Source organism: Capra hircus, chromosome 8 (genome assembly GCF_001704415.2).
Source record: "Capra hircus breed San Clemente chromosome 8, ASM170441v1, whole genome shotgun sequence".
Lineage (NCBI taxonomy): Eukaryota > Metazoa > Chordata > Mammalia > Artiodactyla > Bovidae > Capra > Capra hircus.
The window spans coordinates 59,890,499-59,908,705 of record NC_030815.1 but is presented as its reverse complement, the minus strand read 5'-3'; the positions used below and the strand labels follow the sequence as shown (position 1 = coordinate 59,908,705).

Sequence of the window (18,207 nt, the reverse complement as noted above, 5' to 3'; positions counted from 1 at the left end):
TACCACCAGCTCTGCCCACCTGGAGCTCCTGCGCCCGGTGTTTCTCTCTGCCTGGACACGCTCACCCAACTCTGAGAACAGGCCACCGCTGAGCTCCTGTGGAGACGTGCCACACAGGACCCCTCCAAGGAAGGACTTCAGGGCCAGCCTCTGCTCCAGAGCCACTTTGCCTGAGGTCAAACCTCAGGGGTTGGGGGCACCCAGGAAAGAGCAAAGATGCGGGGATATTAAGGGCCTGCATCATCTTTGACTCCTTCCTCTGTCTAATCCTGCTTCCCCCTCCTTCCCCTCACAGATGTTGATCCCTATAAACATCTCACATCCCAAACTCTGTCTGGGCTTTGCTTTCAGAGAACGTGAACCAAACAGTTGACTCTGCTCAGCTGAGGCCCTCCGGGTCCTCCCTGTAGCACTCCACGTGCATCCGTGAAGGCTCTGCTTGCGGGCTCTCGGGTCCAGAGGGCCGATGCAGGGCCCTGCGGCGCTCCGGGCCCTCCCTGTAGCACTCCACGTGCATCCGTGAAGGCTCTGCTTGCGGGCTCCCGGGTCCAGAGAGGCCGATGCAGGGCCCTCCGGCGCTCCGGGCCCTCCCTGTGCTGTGCCTCTCTCCTTGCCACACTCACCCCTCTCCACCCTGACTCTCTCCCTGGCTCCTTACACCTCTGCACCTTCACAGCCCCGAGCATCTCTCTCTGCGAGTCCTTCTATGGCAGCCACACGGCCAGGGTGGCCCATCCAGGCACCCTCAGGGACCAGACCTTCTCTCTGGGTCAGTCCTGCCCCCTTCAACGGCAGGTCCTGGGAGAGTCATTCCTTCAGTGCTGGATGGAGACATGAGTCAGGAGACTCAATCCTGCATCCTGCAAACCGTTTGCTAAATATGGTCTGGCATGCATTTCATGGGCACAGAGAAAACGGCTCTTCCATAAATAAAAACAGAACATCTCTTTATTTGTGAAGCAAACAAGAGCTTTGTTACATACTGTTAATATAATATAACATTTTAACTTATTCGAAATTACTTTACAGTTGGTGATTTTTCCATCATTCCTGAGTGATGCAAGTCACAGTCTCTAAGAATAGAAGTGACCCATAAGAATAGAGAAACAAAGTTTTCATGCAAATATGAAGTCTCAAAGTCTTCTTCCTGGCTTTCCTATTAATAAAACATCTGGTACTTTCTGCGACTCTTTTTCTCTTCTGTTTCCTTTTGTGGTTTCCCAACCCTGATTCTTGGGAGACCCATAAAAGGATATGCATTTTCAATTATAAAATGAATCTCCAGTTCCCAGGAAACAGCCCTTTGGTTTCAGAATTCCAGGTAACAGGTAGGAGGCAGGTCTCAGAAGCGGGCTCTGCAGTACATGCACAGGCACGTAGCAAAATGACTCACTTGGAATAGATAAAACAGGTTGGTTTCTAAACTGTCCACTTGAGGGCGCTGCTTCCTCTGGTGGCAATAGAACCAGTTTCACAGGCATCCTGAGACAACTTGAGATAACCAACTCTCTGTTCACAATGAAGTCCAGGGATATTTCACTCCACCTTACAGATCAGAAGAGCTGGCCCACCATGCCATCCAGTATTGCCTGGTCACTCACTCTCGATCTCTCGTCAGCCCCACACTGTGGGTAGGGTCCAGCTGAGCTCTCGGGTCAGAGCTGACTCCTATCTGGTCCCATCACCATAGATCTCCCAGGCTGGAGGGCATGGCAAACCAGGATAAGATGGGCCAGGAGTCTGCTGGATACAGGCTGGACAGGACAGAAATGCCAGGCTGGAGGAGTGGGTCACCAGAGAAGGCTTGCTGAGGGAAGAGGAGTCTGACCAGCAACAGAGCAAATCTTGGGCTTTCCTGGTGGCTCAGTGGTAAAGAATCCGCCTGCTAATACAGGAGACTTGGGTTCAATCCCTGGGTCAAGAAGATCCCCTGGAGAAGAGAATGGCTACCCACTCCAGTGTTCTTGCCTGGAGAATTCCACGGACAGCGGCACCTGGCAGGCTACAATCCATGGGGTCACAAAGAGCTGGACACAACTGAGCAACTAAACAACACGAGCAAATCCTGGGAGGCTGGTAGATTTCACATGAAGGTCCAGAAGTCCCGGGCACCTGCCACTGGCTGAGCATGGCGACCTGGCCCAGTGAAGAGAGAAGCCTCCTGGCGAAACGTGGCTACTGTGAAGCTGGGGCTCGGGGCCCCCTGAGGATCCTGGCTCCTTGAGTCACAGCTGAAGCAGCAGAGGACACAGGTGATGGCCACGGTGACCACGAATAGCACAGCCACCATTCCAATCACTGCTGTTTCCATGACCCCGTGTGGCCTCTGACCCACTGAGCAACTTAGGGTGTGTTTTGGACCTCACTCGCTCCCCATCCGAAGCGAGGAGCTGCTGGTGATGGCAGGTACCCTTGCTCCTCCGGCTGCTCCCCCTGTGGTCTTCTAAGGAGATACTGGTCAGAGGCCCTGGCTGGTACCCTCTCTGGGCCGTTGGGCACCCCACATGGCTCTATTCCGACCTTAGTGTGTCTCTGTCACTGTTTTCTCAGCCTTGGGCCAGGCTTCCAAGAGCTGTGGGCAACTCCACTGGCAGCCCTGGAAGAAGTGCTGTCCTGAAAGACGTAAGCTCAAGACTCCTTGGATGCAGGAGCTGGAAGGAGAGCGTAGAAGTCTTTGTTCAGAGGGAGCCCCGCTCAGCCCTCTGGTGAAGCCTACGGATTTCAGGGAGTGTTTGTACACTCGGACAAAAGACAAAACACTCCCCCTCCTGTGGATCCGGGATGAGCCCAGGCTCCTCCCTTGGAGGAACCTTGGATCAGTCCTTGAATCAGCCCCACTGCTGACTCTTGAACCTCTCCCCCGAAGGAGGGGAAGAGGCAACGTCAGCTCTGAGCCAGACACAGGGTCACCAGGAGTGCCCGTCTCATTGGCCTCCTTTTCTGCACATACTGGGAGAGTGCTGTTTAGATGGAGCAGGTCACTCTCCGGGTGGGATACCTGAGCCCTTCAGTAACTCCTGTGGGCTCCTTAGTCCCATCCTCTGCTCCAGCCCCACCCCACCCCCCTTGCTGCCTGCTTGTGCCCACTGCTCACACTCAGGTGCTGTGAAAACTTACCCCGGGCTTCCAGAGGGGCAGCTGTGGCTGTACGCAGTGCTGGGGCCTCCTGACCTGATGGCCACCCCAGGGCCCAGGCCACGGCACGCTCATCCCTGGGTGCCTCAGCCTTGGTGCTGCCTGGAACGAAGCTCTGAGATGTCTGAGCAGCTGTGAGCACTTCCTGAATTCCTTCCTCCAATTGTGAGTGAGGGCCCAGGACCCGCACAGCTGCCGGCCCCCTTGGTGACTGCACTCACCCCACCCCCCTATGCACACCCATGCCACTCCGGCCCTGCCCCCTGCCAGCGTCTCTGGTTCACTGGGTCAGGGGAGCAGGGGTGAGCCAGGCCCAGGCCACTCTGTCTCCCATCCTCACTTGATCACAGCCTTTGCACAGCCAGCACCTCCTGAGACCACCACCACTTCCAGAAAGGAGGCTGAATTATTAACCGTACTTCATCTAAACCCTGAGAAAGGGTGTCATAACAGACAATAATTCCAGGTATCAGACACAGCCAGGCACTATCTCATATAATGGTTCCAGCAACACTGAGAAGTAGCATTTTCCCCATTTCAGAGATAGTCATAGCCCATGGCCTATTGCTATTAGTAGTGATAACTAGAGCACCAAATAGCCAAGGAGGGGCTTCCCTCCCTTTCCTCCTAGTTCAGAGCTCTCTCCAGGTACCACCATTCCACAGGGCAATTGTCTCCATCTGTAGATTTACTGATCAGAATGTGAAGACCCAGAGAGAACCAAGGGCTAGCCCAGGGCCACACAGCCTAGATCCTTTTCAATTTCTTCAAGGCCCTGAACTTTCTTTGGTACCAGTGTTAGGAATCTGCTTATGCACAGAATGGGAGAGTGACTATTCGGAATAAACGGTACTCTGCCAAATTCTCTCTCCTCCCCTTTCTCAGATAACTGGACAACCCACACAGAGGAGGAGCCCGGAGCCAGCTGGGGCTGCAACAGGAAGCTGGACATCTTGAATTACTTGTATTAACTGGAGTGACCAGAAGCAGGGGTCAGGAAATATGACAAACCACTCTGTGGGCCCTATGGTTTCAGATTGAATTATCAATGTCAGTCAGTCATTTTGGGAGGTGGAGGGCACCAGGCGGACTGCTTGTCCTAAGGGTTTCTCCAGACGTTTTCTTTTCTTGTGGATTTTGTAATCTTATGACAGACAGCCCCTACCCAGGAGCCCCAGACACAACGGGGCTCTGAAAGATGTCTACCACTTAGACATACATCTGTCCTCCCAGCATCTATCACTGTCAACTGGTCAGAGAAAAGACCATGGCCCATACATTCCATATATATACATGCACACACACACAAACATATATATATATATAGGCCTTATCACACGGCATGCGGGATATTAGTTACCCATTAGGGATCGAACCAGCACCCTCTGCAGTGGAAGCATGGAGTTTTAACCTCTGAACCGCCAGAGAAGTCCGTCATAGATTCCATTTACATTAAGAAGGGAAAGGTAATGGCAAGCATCCTGGTTCTCCCAGAGAATGCTCGAGGCCACACGTAGGAAAGGCAGGCCATCCAAGGCTCACATCAGGCTCTGCAGAGGGATAAGGGAGGTCCAGGCCGGCAGGCTATTGACCTCCACACACCCCAACACTGAGCAGATGGAGTAGTAAAGCAGGAGCTCTCTCAGCAAGGCCCTAGAAGCTTAAAGGACTAATCCCTGCAATGTCCCACTACTGTACTTGGAAGCCCTCAAGCCCTAAGCTTTGGGCAGTGATGATTCCAAGTACGTTTACTTTTCCAGAGAGCATGAAGCTCTGGAAACCTTTCTCAAGCATCTGTCACGTGGGCTGGTTCCACACTTGGGCATGGGGGGCCCTCAAGTGTTCTCCAATCTAGGAGGACAGGGGCCTTTGAATCTCTAGGGAAAGAGATTTGAGTGCTCCAGCAGAAATGACAGCAACAACAACAATAATAATAAATTAGAAACCCATAGGAGTGAACGACAAATCCTTCTTGGGCAAAGACACAGAGAGGGGAACGTGCAAGGTGTTTTCTGAGCCTGAGGACTGGAGCAGCGTGGATGGGATAAAAGGAACAGGAGTAAGCAAGAACCAGACCAGGGGCCTTGGATGGCCAGCCAAGCGGCAGAGACTTGGTCCCAAGGGCAATGAGGAGGCTACAGTGTGGAGAGGCTTTGCAAAGTGGCAGGGCTGGAGGTGTGCAGACTTGGAGGGGCTGTGGCAGGAATCCAGATCAGGGATGAACTAAGGGCAACCATAGGGGTAAGGGAGGGGAGGCAGATTCAAAGAGTGCTATAGACCCTGGATCCTCTTTCCCAAGCCTGAAATCTGGCCTTGCTATCAGTGAATTTGCCTCCCTCTCCCTGCCTCCCACCCTAGGCCTCATAGAGAATCCACCGGGAAATAGAAAAGAAACAGGACATTCTGTTCCAGTGAGTCAGTCACCAGGCCCCTGACTTTATGGCCTGTTCTCCGGTCCCTCCCCACCACCTCGCCTGGCCCTCAAGCCTCTCCCCTTCCACTTCCCACCCCAGTTCACAGGACTTCCTTCCTCACCGAAGGCCTCAGAACTAGATTTCCGTCCTGGCTGCGGAATCCTGTCAGCTGCTCTGGGGTAGCTGGAAACAGGTTTTGGCAAGAAGTGTTTGTCACCTATCTCATCTTAGGGAAGGGGAAACTGAGACTCCGAGGAGGCAAGCCCTCTCCCAGGGCCGCCCAGCACCACATTGTCCCTCCTAACCTCACAGCTGCACACACAGGCTCCAGCCAGCCACACACACACACACACACACACACACACGCATTGGTGGGGTCAGTCTGGCTGAGACTCAATATCTGGATAAGAAACCCTGACCAGTTTACCAAAGAAACATTCATTCAGCACAGCCATGCAGGGGGCTTCTGCAGGCCCAGAGCATAGTGTACCCTAGAGGTGGACCGGAAAGAGCCCTGGGGGCGAGCCTGGACGGCCTCGCTCCTTCTCTCCGAGCCCCACCAGTACACAGGGCTGCCTGCAAACCCTAACCATGCCCCTCGTCAGAGCTCAGGCCCCAGGCCTTCTCACCTACTGTCCATGGAGCGCAGCACAGCCGTCCAGTCTCCCCCACGGCAGGGCCCACTCAGACATTCACTTCCCATCAGAGAGGAAGGTCCAAGGAAAGGCAGAAATAGGCCTGGCCGCTCCCTCCCTCCCACTTGAGTTACAATCAACAGCCTCTTCACAAAGCTTCTTAATGGTTTTTATTTTCTTGGATTAAGATACCACTGAATTGACTGTGCAGCCTCAAGACCTCCTTCAAACAAAGGGACATTGCCAGGGCCCCTCCCAGCTACCTTGCCAGCCAGAGGCCCTGTCATTGAGAGAGAGCAGGGTACACCTGCACATCTGCACACACCAGCACGCCTACACCGACCGGACTGGCTGTCCATTCTGGTGCCCTTTGGGAGTTAAGGTCACAAGCTGGTGTCTGCCCCCAGAGGACCACCAGCACCCGCTGCGCTCAGCCCCGTCACCCTCCTGTGTGTGCAGGGCCAGCCCTGGCGCTCCTCAGTTCTCCACCACAGTGCGCTGGGCGAGTGGGTAGACGAAGCCCAAGCAGGGCCTGGTGTTCACTGCAGGGAGGTGCCCTTCTGCACAGGAACGTCGGCAGGTCCACTCATCTGGTGATGGCAGGGCAGGCAGCGGCTGCCCTGCATGGGCATCAGTGATGGCCTCGGTGGGCACGGGCGGCGTGGTGGGCGGCATGATGGTGGGCGTGGTGATGGGCGAGGTGGTGGTGGTGGAGGTTCGCATGGGGCATGTGAGACATATGGCCAGCATGACGGAAATGGTGCAAGTGTCCCAGGTGGCCCCGGCCCGAGATCCAAGGCTGGGCCCACCTGATCCGGTTTCTCCTTGCGGCGGGGCGGTTCCTTTCCATGTCAGGTTCCTCCTGTCTGGAGTACAAGCAGGCGGCCAGCAGCAGCAACAGCAGTAGAAAGGCCGCAGTGCCTATGATCAAGCCCACGAGGGTCGTGCTCTCCAGGAGGTCCAGCATCTGGGAGCTGACAGTGGCCTCCGCTTGGTGGCTTCTCGCTGCTTCCTCCCCTTCAGCAGCCTCTGCTCGGTCCTCGCAGTCACTGGACTTTGTTTTCTCAGCTCCTGTGGGTTGGAGAGCAGCCAGGGAATGTGGGTGCAGCCTCTTTGGGTTGGAGCTGCCAGCTGAGGGGAGGCCCAGCGACTGTTAACTCTGGGGAGGGCCAAGTGAGGCTAGGTGGGGAGAGAGGAGCTGGAAGGAGGGGACTCGGGGCGAGGGGAGAGCCAGAGGCTAGAGATAAGAGTCTGGGCCCCCATCCCTGCCACCTAGCCCAGTGACTGGGCCAGCCCGTCCCCTCCCTGGGCCTCAGGGCCCTGCTCTCTTAGAGGCAGTACGGCACAGCAACTAAGATCGCGGGCTCTGGAACCACATGACTCACCAGCTCTGTGACTGTACACGCTTCCTACACTCTCTGCCTCAGCTTCCTCATGTGTGAAAGGGCTCAGTAGAGTATATGTCCTAGTAGAGTTTTCTGAGGATTTAAGGAATTAGTGTTTATAAGGCACTTAAACCAGGTCTTGACACACGTTTGCTACTGATACCGAGTGAGTGAGTGAAAGTCACTCAGTCATATCGGATGCTGCGACCCCACGGACTATAGCCTGCCAGTCTCCTCTGTTCATGGAATCTTCCAGGCAAGAATCCTGGGGTGGGTTGCCATTCCCTTCTCCAGGGGATCTTCTCAACCCAGGGATCAAACCTGGGTCTCCTGCATTGCGGACAGATTCTTTACCACCCGACCACCCGGGAAGCCACTGAGATTAAGGCAGTGGGGTTTGGACCAGATGACCTGGGCGGACCGAGTGTCATCTGAGAGACTGCGGCTCCCTGTCCTGCAGCTCACAGTGGCCGCGGGGAATGAGTCACGTTCTGTCCTGCAGTTGTCTCACACTTCAGAAGCTCAGGCCAGCCCAGCAGGCAGGGAAGCCGAACAACTGTCTCTGCATCCTCAGTCCTGCTGGGTCTGGGAGCCGGGTGTCAGTGTAGGGCTGCAGGAGGCAGGAAAGTGGCCTCTGAGGTCAGAGAGGCCAAGCCCCAGGGTCAGCCTCCTGGCTCCCAGTCAACCGGCTCAACTGCCCATACACAGCAGGCTCCCCACTCCATCTGAGGCTCCCTGCTCAACAGTCAAGACACACCATTCCTGCCTGGGGGAGAATTCACAGAGCAGGCAGGACCTGAGCAGTTGCAAATCCCTCTGCCCATCCAGTCCAGAACCCTCTGTTCATCTAGACAAGCACTTATCTATCCTACCACATGGCCAGGGGGCCAGGGACGGTTGCTGGCTATCTTTCCAGGCAGCCCCTCCCACTGTGGGCTTGTCAGGCTGTTCTTACAGGCCTTCCTTACATGCTGCAGGATCTTCCCCAAAGCCACAGCTCTGCACCTCGATCTTGAGACCATGAGTTCCCCGGGGACCCTCCACAGAGAACCCCCACCCGGCCCCCGCTCAACTCTCTGCCACCCAGAGGAATACTTCCAGCAGCCCACCTCCTGTGTGACCTTGGACACACCCCTTCCCTGCAGCCTGTTTCCTCCTCTGGAAAAGTGCCAGGGCAAGAGGTGACCTCTGGGGACCCTCCCTCTCTGACCTGGATCTGAGATGAGCTGTCTTAGGGAGGCCCCAAACCCTTACTGCAAACCTCCTCTGGATGAAAAGATCAAACATCCCCTTCAACCAAATTGGGCTCTGGGGGCAGAAGGTTTAATGAGTCCTGGGGTTTAATGCACCCCATGGGGTGCAGGGTGGAGGGAGGAAGCCACTTGAACTTTTAATGATGCTCAAGTGAGCACTCCCTCCTGCAGCTTCTGGAGGCCTGGGAGGCCAGCTGCCTCCCCTGGGGGCCTTTTAAGGAGGGAATTCTGCTGGAAGGAGGAGAAGGAAGGCAAGCAGAACTTTCTCCTACTTGGGAACTTCTCCAAGGAGACTCCCACTGCATACCAGCCACAGGAGGAGGGCAGGGCCCTGCAAATGGCAGAACTCCCATCAGCACAAAGAGCCCCTTGGAATCATGCAGCTTCAGCCCTCACTGAGAGCTAGAGAAATTGATGCCAGAGAAGGGAAGGGGCTTGTCTAAGTTTCCCCAGCCTCATGGGCTATTCTGTACAGCATGTAATCAAGGCAGCAAGATTGCTGGAGTGGGGGCCAGTCTCCTGAGTGAGAGTCTGAGATCAGCTGTCCCTAGTGGTAACAGGGAAAGGATGTGCTGACACGGATGACTCTGGTGGGGAAGGGATTTGGGGCCTCCCCCACCACCACCCCCACATTTATTTTCTCAAGTGCAGAGTCACTCCCTATCTGGACAGAAGATGCACTCCTAATGTGAACATTTGATTTGAAGCTTTGGGCACTCAGGGAGATATTGAGACCATGGTCCTCCAGGATATTACAAGTGACTGAGACTTTCTTGGAGGGTTGCAGGACAGATGACCTTAGAGGATATGTGACTGTGGGTTCCCTGCCCTGAAAAAACTTTCCTGTGGTGTTGTCACTGTATTTCTCCCTTAAGGTTGGGGGTTCTGCACACTCCACTAGCAGCCTTTCAAGCTGAGAGACCAGAGTTCCAGACAGTACATATGGCTGATGGGGCAGCCTTTTGGAGTTCATATCATTAGCTTCATGATATGATATGAAGGTGCACCCTAACCCTAATCTCTGCATATAATTGCATGCATGTGAACACTTGTAAACCAACATTGCATCAAAGCAAATTCATGCACCAAGAACTATGTGCACACACACTTACACACAAGTACACACAAGCTCCCTAAAAGCTCACAAACTTGCGCTGGTACCAGCTGCAAGTGGATTTTGGTTGTCCCAAACAGTAACCATTGTTTTCACTAATTGGTGGCACCACCTAGTGGTGACACTGTAAATAAATCAGTTTTGTATTCAAACTTGTCAAAAGCTATAGTTCCCTGATCTTTGCTTATAGATCATAATTTTAAACCATCCACTTAACTCTTCTCTGTTCCAAATTCTGGTCAAGAACATGTAAGGAATTTCTGCAATACATAGTGCAGATGGAAGCAGATCAATGGATGTATTGACTAAGGAAGGGCATCCCTGGGAAGCCCGATGGGGGTGATGCCCTAGCAGAGCCACTCTAAGCCCCATGATAGACACCAGGGCTATGCATTAAGGTGAGGTTGGCACAGGAAGGAAGCAATTTTGGTGATGCTGAAAACTGCACATGTGTCTGCTTGCAAATCGGCTGGCCAAGACTTAGCCCAACATTTGGTTTGCACATAAAAGCAGAGACACTGGTCAGAAGATTCCTAACCTGTACCCTCACTTAGAGAAAGAAGACACTCCTCCAGCTAACCTTGAGGGGCCTCCATAAATCCTGAAAGCAAACTTTCCCAGCACAGCTCAAACTTCTCTCAAGAGCCCTCCCATGCATTAATCATGGCCAGCTGGATGCCCCCACCTAGAAAACTAAACCATAAAGAACCAATGTGCTTGAAAATAATCTGCGTAGTCCTTTCTAGAACCACTTCAAATCCCAATCCCAAACATAGATCTAGGTAGGTCCCTCTGTAAAGCGAACAAATAAAGAAAAATTACTAGACACCTGAAAAAAAGATATGTTATTGTATCCTTATTACGAGAGTTGCTAAAATCTTGAAAACAGAGACTTAGTAAAATTTCCAAATTATGTTCTAAATAATATTCAAAAAGTCAATTCATATACAAGTTTGGAAAAATATGCAAAATCTTACTTTCAAGTTAAAAATCAAATCAAGAAAGACTGCTTTGAGAACCTTCCCTATAACTCTGAAAAAGACTAAGGAAAGAAAGAAATGCCCAGGAAATGAAACACAGCTGGCCCTTAAACAACAGAACTGGACATGGAACAACAGACTGGTTCCAAATAGGAAAAGGAGTATGTCAAGGCTGTATATTGTCACCCTGCTTATTTAACTTATATGCAGAGTATATCATGAGAAACGGTGGACTGGAAGAAGCACAAGCTGGAATAAAGATTTCTGGGAGAAATATCAATAACCTCAGATATGCAGATGACACCACCCTTATGGCAGAAAGTGAAGAGGAACTAAAAAGCCTCTTGATGAAAGTGAAAGAGGAGAGTGAAAAAGTTGACTTAAAGCTCAACATTCAGAAGATGAAGATCATGGCATCCGGTCCCATCACTTCATGGCAAATAGATGGGGAGACAGTGGAAACAGTGTCAGACTTTATTTTTCGGGGCTCCAAAATCACTGCAGATGGTGACTGCAGCCATGAAATTAAAAGACGCTTACTCCTTAGAAGAAAAGTTATGACCAACCTAGATAGTATATTCAAAAGCAGAGACATTACTTTGCCGACCAAGGTCCATCTAGTCAAGGCTATGGTTTTTCCTGTGGTCATGTATGGATGTGAGAGTTGGACTGTGAAGAAGGCTGAGCGCTGAAGAATTGATGCTTTTGAAGTGTGGTGTTGGAGAAGACTCTTGAGAGTCCCTTGGACTGCAAGGAGATCCAACGAGTCCATTCTGGAGGAGATCAGCCCTGGGATTTCTTTGGAAGGAATGATGCTAAAGCTGAAGCTCTAGTACTTTGGACACCTGATGCGAAGGGTTGACTCATTGGAAAAGGCTCTGATGCTGGGAGGGATTGGGGGCAGGAGGAGAAGGGGACGACCAAGGATGAGATGGCTGGATGGCATCACGGACTCGATGGACGTGAGTCTGAGTGAACTCCAGGAGATGGTGATGGACAGGGAGGCCTGGTGTGCTGCGATTCATGGGGTCGCAAAGCATCGGACACGACTGAGCAACTGAACTGAACTGAAACATGTGAACTTCTTCCTACTTCATGGGACATCCATCTATAGAGAGATTTAAATTATTACAGAAAGTATACAAAGAGGAGTTAACATGCAATCTTTGATATTTAAAGTAGGGCTTTGTCTTTCAGGTCAAGCCATTTTCCTGAGAGGATCTAAGTCCTTTTTCCTCCCACTTTCAATATACTGAATGAAGAAACAAGCTGAGGACCAGCCCATGATATTCCCTGATAATGCAGAAACCACCCTGTCCCACAAATGACAGCCAAGTAGCAGCGGTGTGAAACTCTAAGGAAGATGAAGGCCATGCTACCCAGGGCCAGGGGAAGATTTGTCTCCTTTTTTTTTTTTTTTTTAAGTTGTGGAGGGATCTTTACTTTCAGTGTGAGAACTCAGTTGCGGCATGTGGGATCTAGTTTCCTGACCAGGGATCGAACCCAGGCCCCTTGCATTGTGAGGTCAGAGTCTTAACCACTGGACCACGAGGGAAGTATAGACACACCCCTTTTCCAACTGTACCTTGCAACACACACGGGATAATTGTGACCCCAGTCATTGCTATGGGCCTTTTTGGTTTATCAAGCACTTTCAGCAATGCAGAAAAGTATATAGAATGGGTATGACAATTATTTCCACTTTAGAGTTGAAGTGACCATGGCTCAGAGAGGTTAGCTATTGTGCCCAAGGTCACACAGCTCATAAGGGTCAGAGCAAGGATTGATTTCAGAGCATACACAAAGGGGGTAATTAAAGAAGTTTCCATGAAAAGATACTTTAAAGAGCTAGGGGCAGGTCTCAGAGAACTGACAGAGGAATAGAAAGCAACCCCAAGTGTTATGGCTTGAACTGGCTTCCCCAAGAATGATAGATTGAACCAGAACCTCGGAATGTAACCTTATTTGGAACTAGGGTCAGGAATTCCCTGGTGGTCCAGTGGTTTGGACATTGTGCTCTGACTGCCAAGGGCCAGGGTTCAGACCCCTATCTGGGAACTCAAATCCCATAAGCCACATGGCTCCCCCAAAAAATAAAAAAGCAGTGCTTCATGGCAGGTATAATCAGCAAAGGTTAGATTATCCTGGAGAAGGGTGGGCTGTTAATCCAATATGAGTTGTGTCCGTTTACCGAGATGCAGAGAACTATGCCCTGTGACCATGGAGGCAGCAACTGGAGGGCTGGACTGTGAGCTGGGGTCCCCCACCAGCCGCCAGAAGCTGCGAAGAGGGAAGATGGATTCTCCTCCACAGGTCTCAGAGGGAGCTCGGCCCTGCTGTCACTTTGATTTTGAACTGGTAGCCTTTTGAACTGTGAGAGAATACATTTCTATTCTTTACACAAACATACACAATAGTATTGCTGAACCAGGTTTGTTTTGCCCAATGTGTGTGCTAAGTCACTTCAGTCACGTCTGACTCTTTGCAACCCTATGGACTGTAGCCCTACCAGGCTCCTCTGTCTATGGGGATTCTCCAGGCCAGAATACTGGTGTGGGTTGCCATGCCCTCCTCCAGGAGATTTTCCCAGCCCAGGGATCAAACCCTCATCTCTGAAGTCTCCGGCATTGGCAGGCAGGTTCTTTACCACTAGCGCCCACCTCAGAAGCCCGGCGAAACTGCTGAGATTTGCAGCAAAGAAGTTTGTTTACAAGGCAGCCAAGTGCGGAGAACAAGTCTCAGGTGTGCCTCCCAAAGGCAAGGGGTTCGGGATAATAATGGGATAAAGAATAAAGCAATGGGGTGGTCTGAGGCTTGGGGAGCGTGGGGAGCGTGGGGTAAGGTGATTGGGAAAAGCTGTGGTCACCATCATTTCTCGCAGGCATAACTAAGCTACAGGTTCTAAACATTCATGAATGGAGAGGCTTATCACGATCTAAGGGTGGAGTTTTCGGCCCTCTGGTGTCAAGAGGTTACCAAGCGGACATCCAGTTGGAGGCTCAATGGTCCGCCCCAGTCTTAACTGGCTCAGTTTGAACTAGACACAGCTGACTTCAAGTTCCTGGAAAACAACCCGGGCAAACATCTTGTTTGGGCTACTTTCTATTTACCAGTCTTAAAACAACCTTGCTTATTGAAGGCAGGTGGAATGGATTTGACTGATAAGACCTGGGCTTTCAGGAGTTCCTGCCCCCACATCCAGGAGGAGGTTATGGTTCTAAAATCCCCTCCTCCAGGTGGGAGGGGGGTTCATGTTTGGGAACGCATGTACACCCGTGGTGGATTCATGTCAATGTATGGCAAAACCAATACAGTATTGTAAAGTAAAATTAAGTAAAAATTAAAAAAAATAAAATAAAATCCCCTCCTCCAGCAGATGCCTGAAACCATGGATAGTACTGAACTCTATGTATACTATATATTTTCCTGTACATTTGTACGTATGATAAAGTTTAATTCATAAATTAGGCATAGTAAGAGATTAACAATAGCTAATAATAAAATAGAATGATTCTAACAATATACTAATATATGCTAAATATATAAATATAATATAAAAAATTATGTGAATGTACACCTCTCTCTCTCTCTCTCATGCACACACACACACACACACACACACACACAATGTCTTACTGTTCTGCACTTACCCGTCTTCTTGTGATGACAGGAGATGATACAATGCCTTTGATGAGATGAAGTGAGGGGAATGATGGAGGCACTGTGATATGGTGTTAAGCTACCACTGACCTGACTGCTCCAGGTGATTTCTGTTTCTTTCTTTAAAAAAAAAATTCTTTTTAATTTAATTAAATTTTACTTTACGATACTGTATTGGTTTTGCCATACATCAACATGAATCCACCACAGGTGTACATGTGTTCCCAATCCTGAACCCCCCTCCCACCTCCCTCCCCATACCATCTCTCTGGGTCATCCCAGTGCACCAGCCCCAAGCATCCTGTATCCTGCATCGAACCTAGACTGGTGATTCGTTTCTTATATGATAGTATACATGTTTCAGTGTCATTCTCCCAAATCTTCCCACCCTCTCCCTCTTCCACAGTCCAAAAGACTGTTCTATACATCTGTGTCTCTTTTGCTGTCTCACATACAGGGTTATCATTACTATCTTTCTAAATTCCATATATATGTGTTATTATACTGTGTTGGTGTTTTTCTTTCTGGCTTACTTCACTCTGTATAATCAGCTCCAGTTTCATCCACCTCATTAGAACTGATTCAAATGTATTCTTTTTAATGGCTGAGTGATACTCTGTTGTGTATATGTACCACAGCTTTCTTATCCGTTCGTCTGCTGATGGACATCTAGGTTGCTTTCATGTCCTGGCTATTCTAAACAGTGCTGTGGTGAACATTGTGGTACACATGCCTCTTTCAATTCTGGTTTCCTCAGTGTGTATGCTCAGCAGTGGGGTTGCTGGGTCATAAGGCAGTTCTGTTTCCAGTTTTTTAAGGAATCTCCACACTGTTCTCCATAGTGGCTGTACTAGTTTGCATTCCTACCAACGGTATAAGAGGCTTCCCTTTTCTCCACACCCTCTCCACCATTTATTGCTTGTAGACTTTTGGATTGCAGCCATTCTGACTGGGGTGAAATGGTATCTCATTGCGGTTTTGATTTGCATTTCTCTGATAATGAGTGATGTTGAGCATCTTTTCATGTGTTTGTTAGCCATCTGTATGTCTTCTTTGGAGAAATGTCTATTTAGTTCTTTGGCCCACTTTTTGATTGGGTCATTTATTTTTCTGAAATTGAGCTGCAGGAGTTGCTTGTACATTTTTGAGATTATTTGTTTGTCAGTTGCTTCATTTGCTATTATTTTCTCCCATTCCGAAGGCTGTCTTTACACCTTGCTTATAGTTTCCTTTGTTGTGCGGAAGCTTTTAATTTTAATTAGATCCCATTAGTTTATTTTTGCTTTTATTTCCAGTATTCTGGGAGATGGGTCATAGAGGATCCTGCTGTAATTTATGTCGGAGAGTGTTTTACCTATGTTCTCCTCTAGGAGTTTTATAGTTTCTGGTCTTACATTTAGATGTTTAATCCATTTTGAGTTTATTTTTGTGTATGGTGTTAGAAAGTGTTCTAGTTTCATTCTTTTACAAGTGGTTGACCAGTTTTCCCAGCACCACTTTTTAAAGAGATTGTCTTTAATCCATTGTATACTCTTGCCTCCTTTGTTGAAGATAAGGTGTCCATCGGTGCTTGGATTTATCTCTGGGCTTTCTATTTTGTTCTATTGATCTATATTTCTGTTTTTGTGCCAGTAACATACTCTCTTGATGACTGTGGCTTTGTAGTAGAGCCTGAAGTCAGGCAGGTTGATTCCTCCAGTTCCATTCTTCTTTCTCAAGATTGTTTTGGCCATTCGAAGTTTTTTGTATTTCCATACAAATTGTGGAATTATTTGTTCTAGCTCTGTGAAAAATACCGTTGGTAGCTTGATAGGGATTGCATTGAATCTGTAGATTGCTTTGGGTAATATACTCATTTTCACTATATTGATTCTTCTAATCCATGAACATGGTATATTTCTCCATCTATTAGTGTCCTCTTTGATTTCTTTCACCAGTGTTTTATATTTTTCTATATATAGGTCTTTAGTTTCTTTAGGTAGATATATTCCTAAGTATATTATTCTTTTAGTTGCAATGGTGAATGGAATTGTTTCCTTAATTTCTTTTTCTACTTTCTCATTATTAGTGTATAGGAATACAATGGATTTCTGTGTGTTGATTTTATATCCTGCAACTTTACTATATTCATTGATTAGCTCTAGTAATTTTCTGGTGGAGTCTTTAGGGTTTTCTATGTAGAGGATCATGTCATCTGCAAACAGTGAGAGTTTTACTTCTTCTTTTCCAATTTGGATTCCTTTTATTTCTTTTTCTGCTCTGATTGCTGTGGCCAAAACTTCCAGAACTATGTTGAATAGTAGCGGTGAAAGTTGGCACCCTTGTTTTTAGGGTTCCTAACTTTAGGGGAAATGCTTTCAGTTTTTCACCATTGAGGATGTTTGCTGTGGGTTTGTCATATACAGCTTTTATTATGTTGAGGTATGTTCCTTCTATTCCTGCTTTCTGGAGAGTTTTTTTTTTAATCATAAATGGATGTTGAATTTTGTCAAAGGCTTTCTCTGCATCTATTGAGATAATCATATGGCTTTTATTTTTCAATTTGTTAATGTGGTTAATTACATTGATTGATTTGTGGATATTGAAGAATCCTTGCATCCCTGGGATAAAGCCCACTTGGTCATGGTGTATGATCTTTTTAATGTGTTGTTGGATTCTGATTGCTAGAATTTTGTTAAGGATTTTTGCATCTATGTTCATCAGTGATAGTGGCCTGTAGTTTTCTTTTTTTGTGGCATCTTTGTCAGGTTCTGGTATTAGGGTGATGGTAGCCTCATAGAATGAGTTTGGAAGTTTACCTTCCCCTGCAATATTCTGGAAGAGTTTGAGTAGGATAGATGTTAGCCCTTCTCTAAATTTTTAGTAGAATTCAGCTGTGAATCCGTCTGGACCTGGGCTTTTGTTTGCTGGAAGATTTCTGATTACAGTTTCAATTTCCGTGCTTGTGATGGGTCTGTTAAGATTTTCTACTTCTTCCTGGCTCAGTTTTGGAAAGTTGTACTTTTCTAAGAATTTGTCCATTTCGTCCACGTTGTCCATTTTATTGGCATATAATTGCTGATAGTAGTCTCTTATGATCCTTTGTATTTCTTGATTTCTGTTTCTTTCTTCACAATTTCACAGATAGAAGATTCTTCCGTGTGTCATAGATCTCTGCAACCTCAGCACACGATTTTTTTCTTTCCTTGCTAAGAATAACTTTTATCTTTTCACTTCAAGGAAGCATTTTATGGCCTCTCTTTGGTGCATCTGAATTGCCAACATCACTACTCTTGCACTTCAGAGCCATTATTAAATAAAATAAGAGTTACTTGATCATAAGCACTGCTGTCCCAGACAGTCAATCTGAATAACCTAGATGGCTACTAAGTGCTTTATGGCCCTGGCAAGATTTTATCCTCTTACTGAGAGCAGCATTCAACTTAAAACATGAATTGTTTATTTCTGGAATTTTCCATCTAATATTTTTGGACCTCATTTGACCACATGTAACTGAAACTATAGAAAGCAACAACACAGATAAGGTATATAGTGTATACCTTCTAATACTGTAATTATAGTACTGTAATTGTGACTTAGAATTCTATTCATTTATTTAATTCACATTCATGTAACCAGGCCCTGTGTTTGG

General features: G+C 48.4%; 1 protein-coding gene and 1 long non-coding RNA gene across 2 annotated transcripts; both read right to left on the bottom strand.

Moving 5' to 3' along the window:
• LOC108636568 lies at positions 927–3,472 on the bottom strand. The gene is made up of 2 exons (XR_001918450.1): positions 3,118–3,472; positions 927–2,651 (listed from the first exon to the last, which is right to left on the bottom strand). It is a non-coding gene; the product is annotated as an uncharacterized LOC108636568 (long non-coding RNA).
• HRCT1 (histidine rich carboxyl terminus 1) lies at positions 6,339–7,570 on the bottom strand. The gene has a single exon (XM_005683859.3). It carries the CDS (start codon positions 7,149–7,151, stop codon positions 6,816–6,818), a length of 336 nt encoding a protein of 111 aa, XP_005683916.2. The 5' UTR covers positions 7,152–7,570; the 3' UTR covers positions 6,339–6,815.

Bases quoted from the DNA above. Each gene is read 5' to 3' on its own strand.
- HRCT1 (XM_005683859.3), bottom strand. From the start codon at position 7,151: ATGCTGGACCTCCTGGAGAGCACGACCCTCGTGGGCTTGATCATAGGC.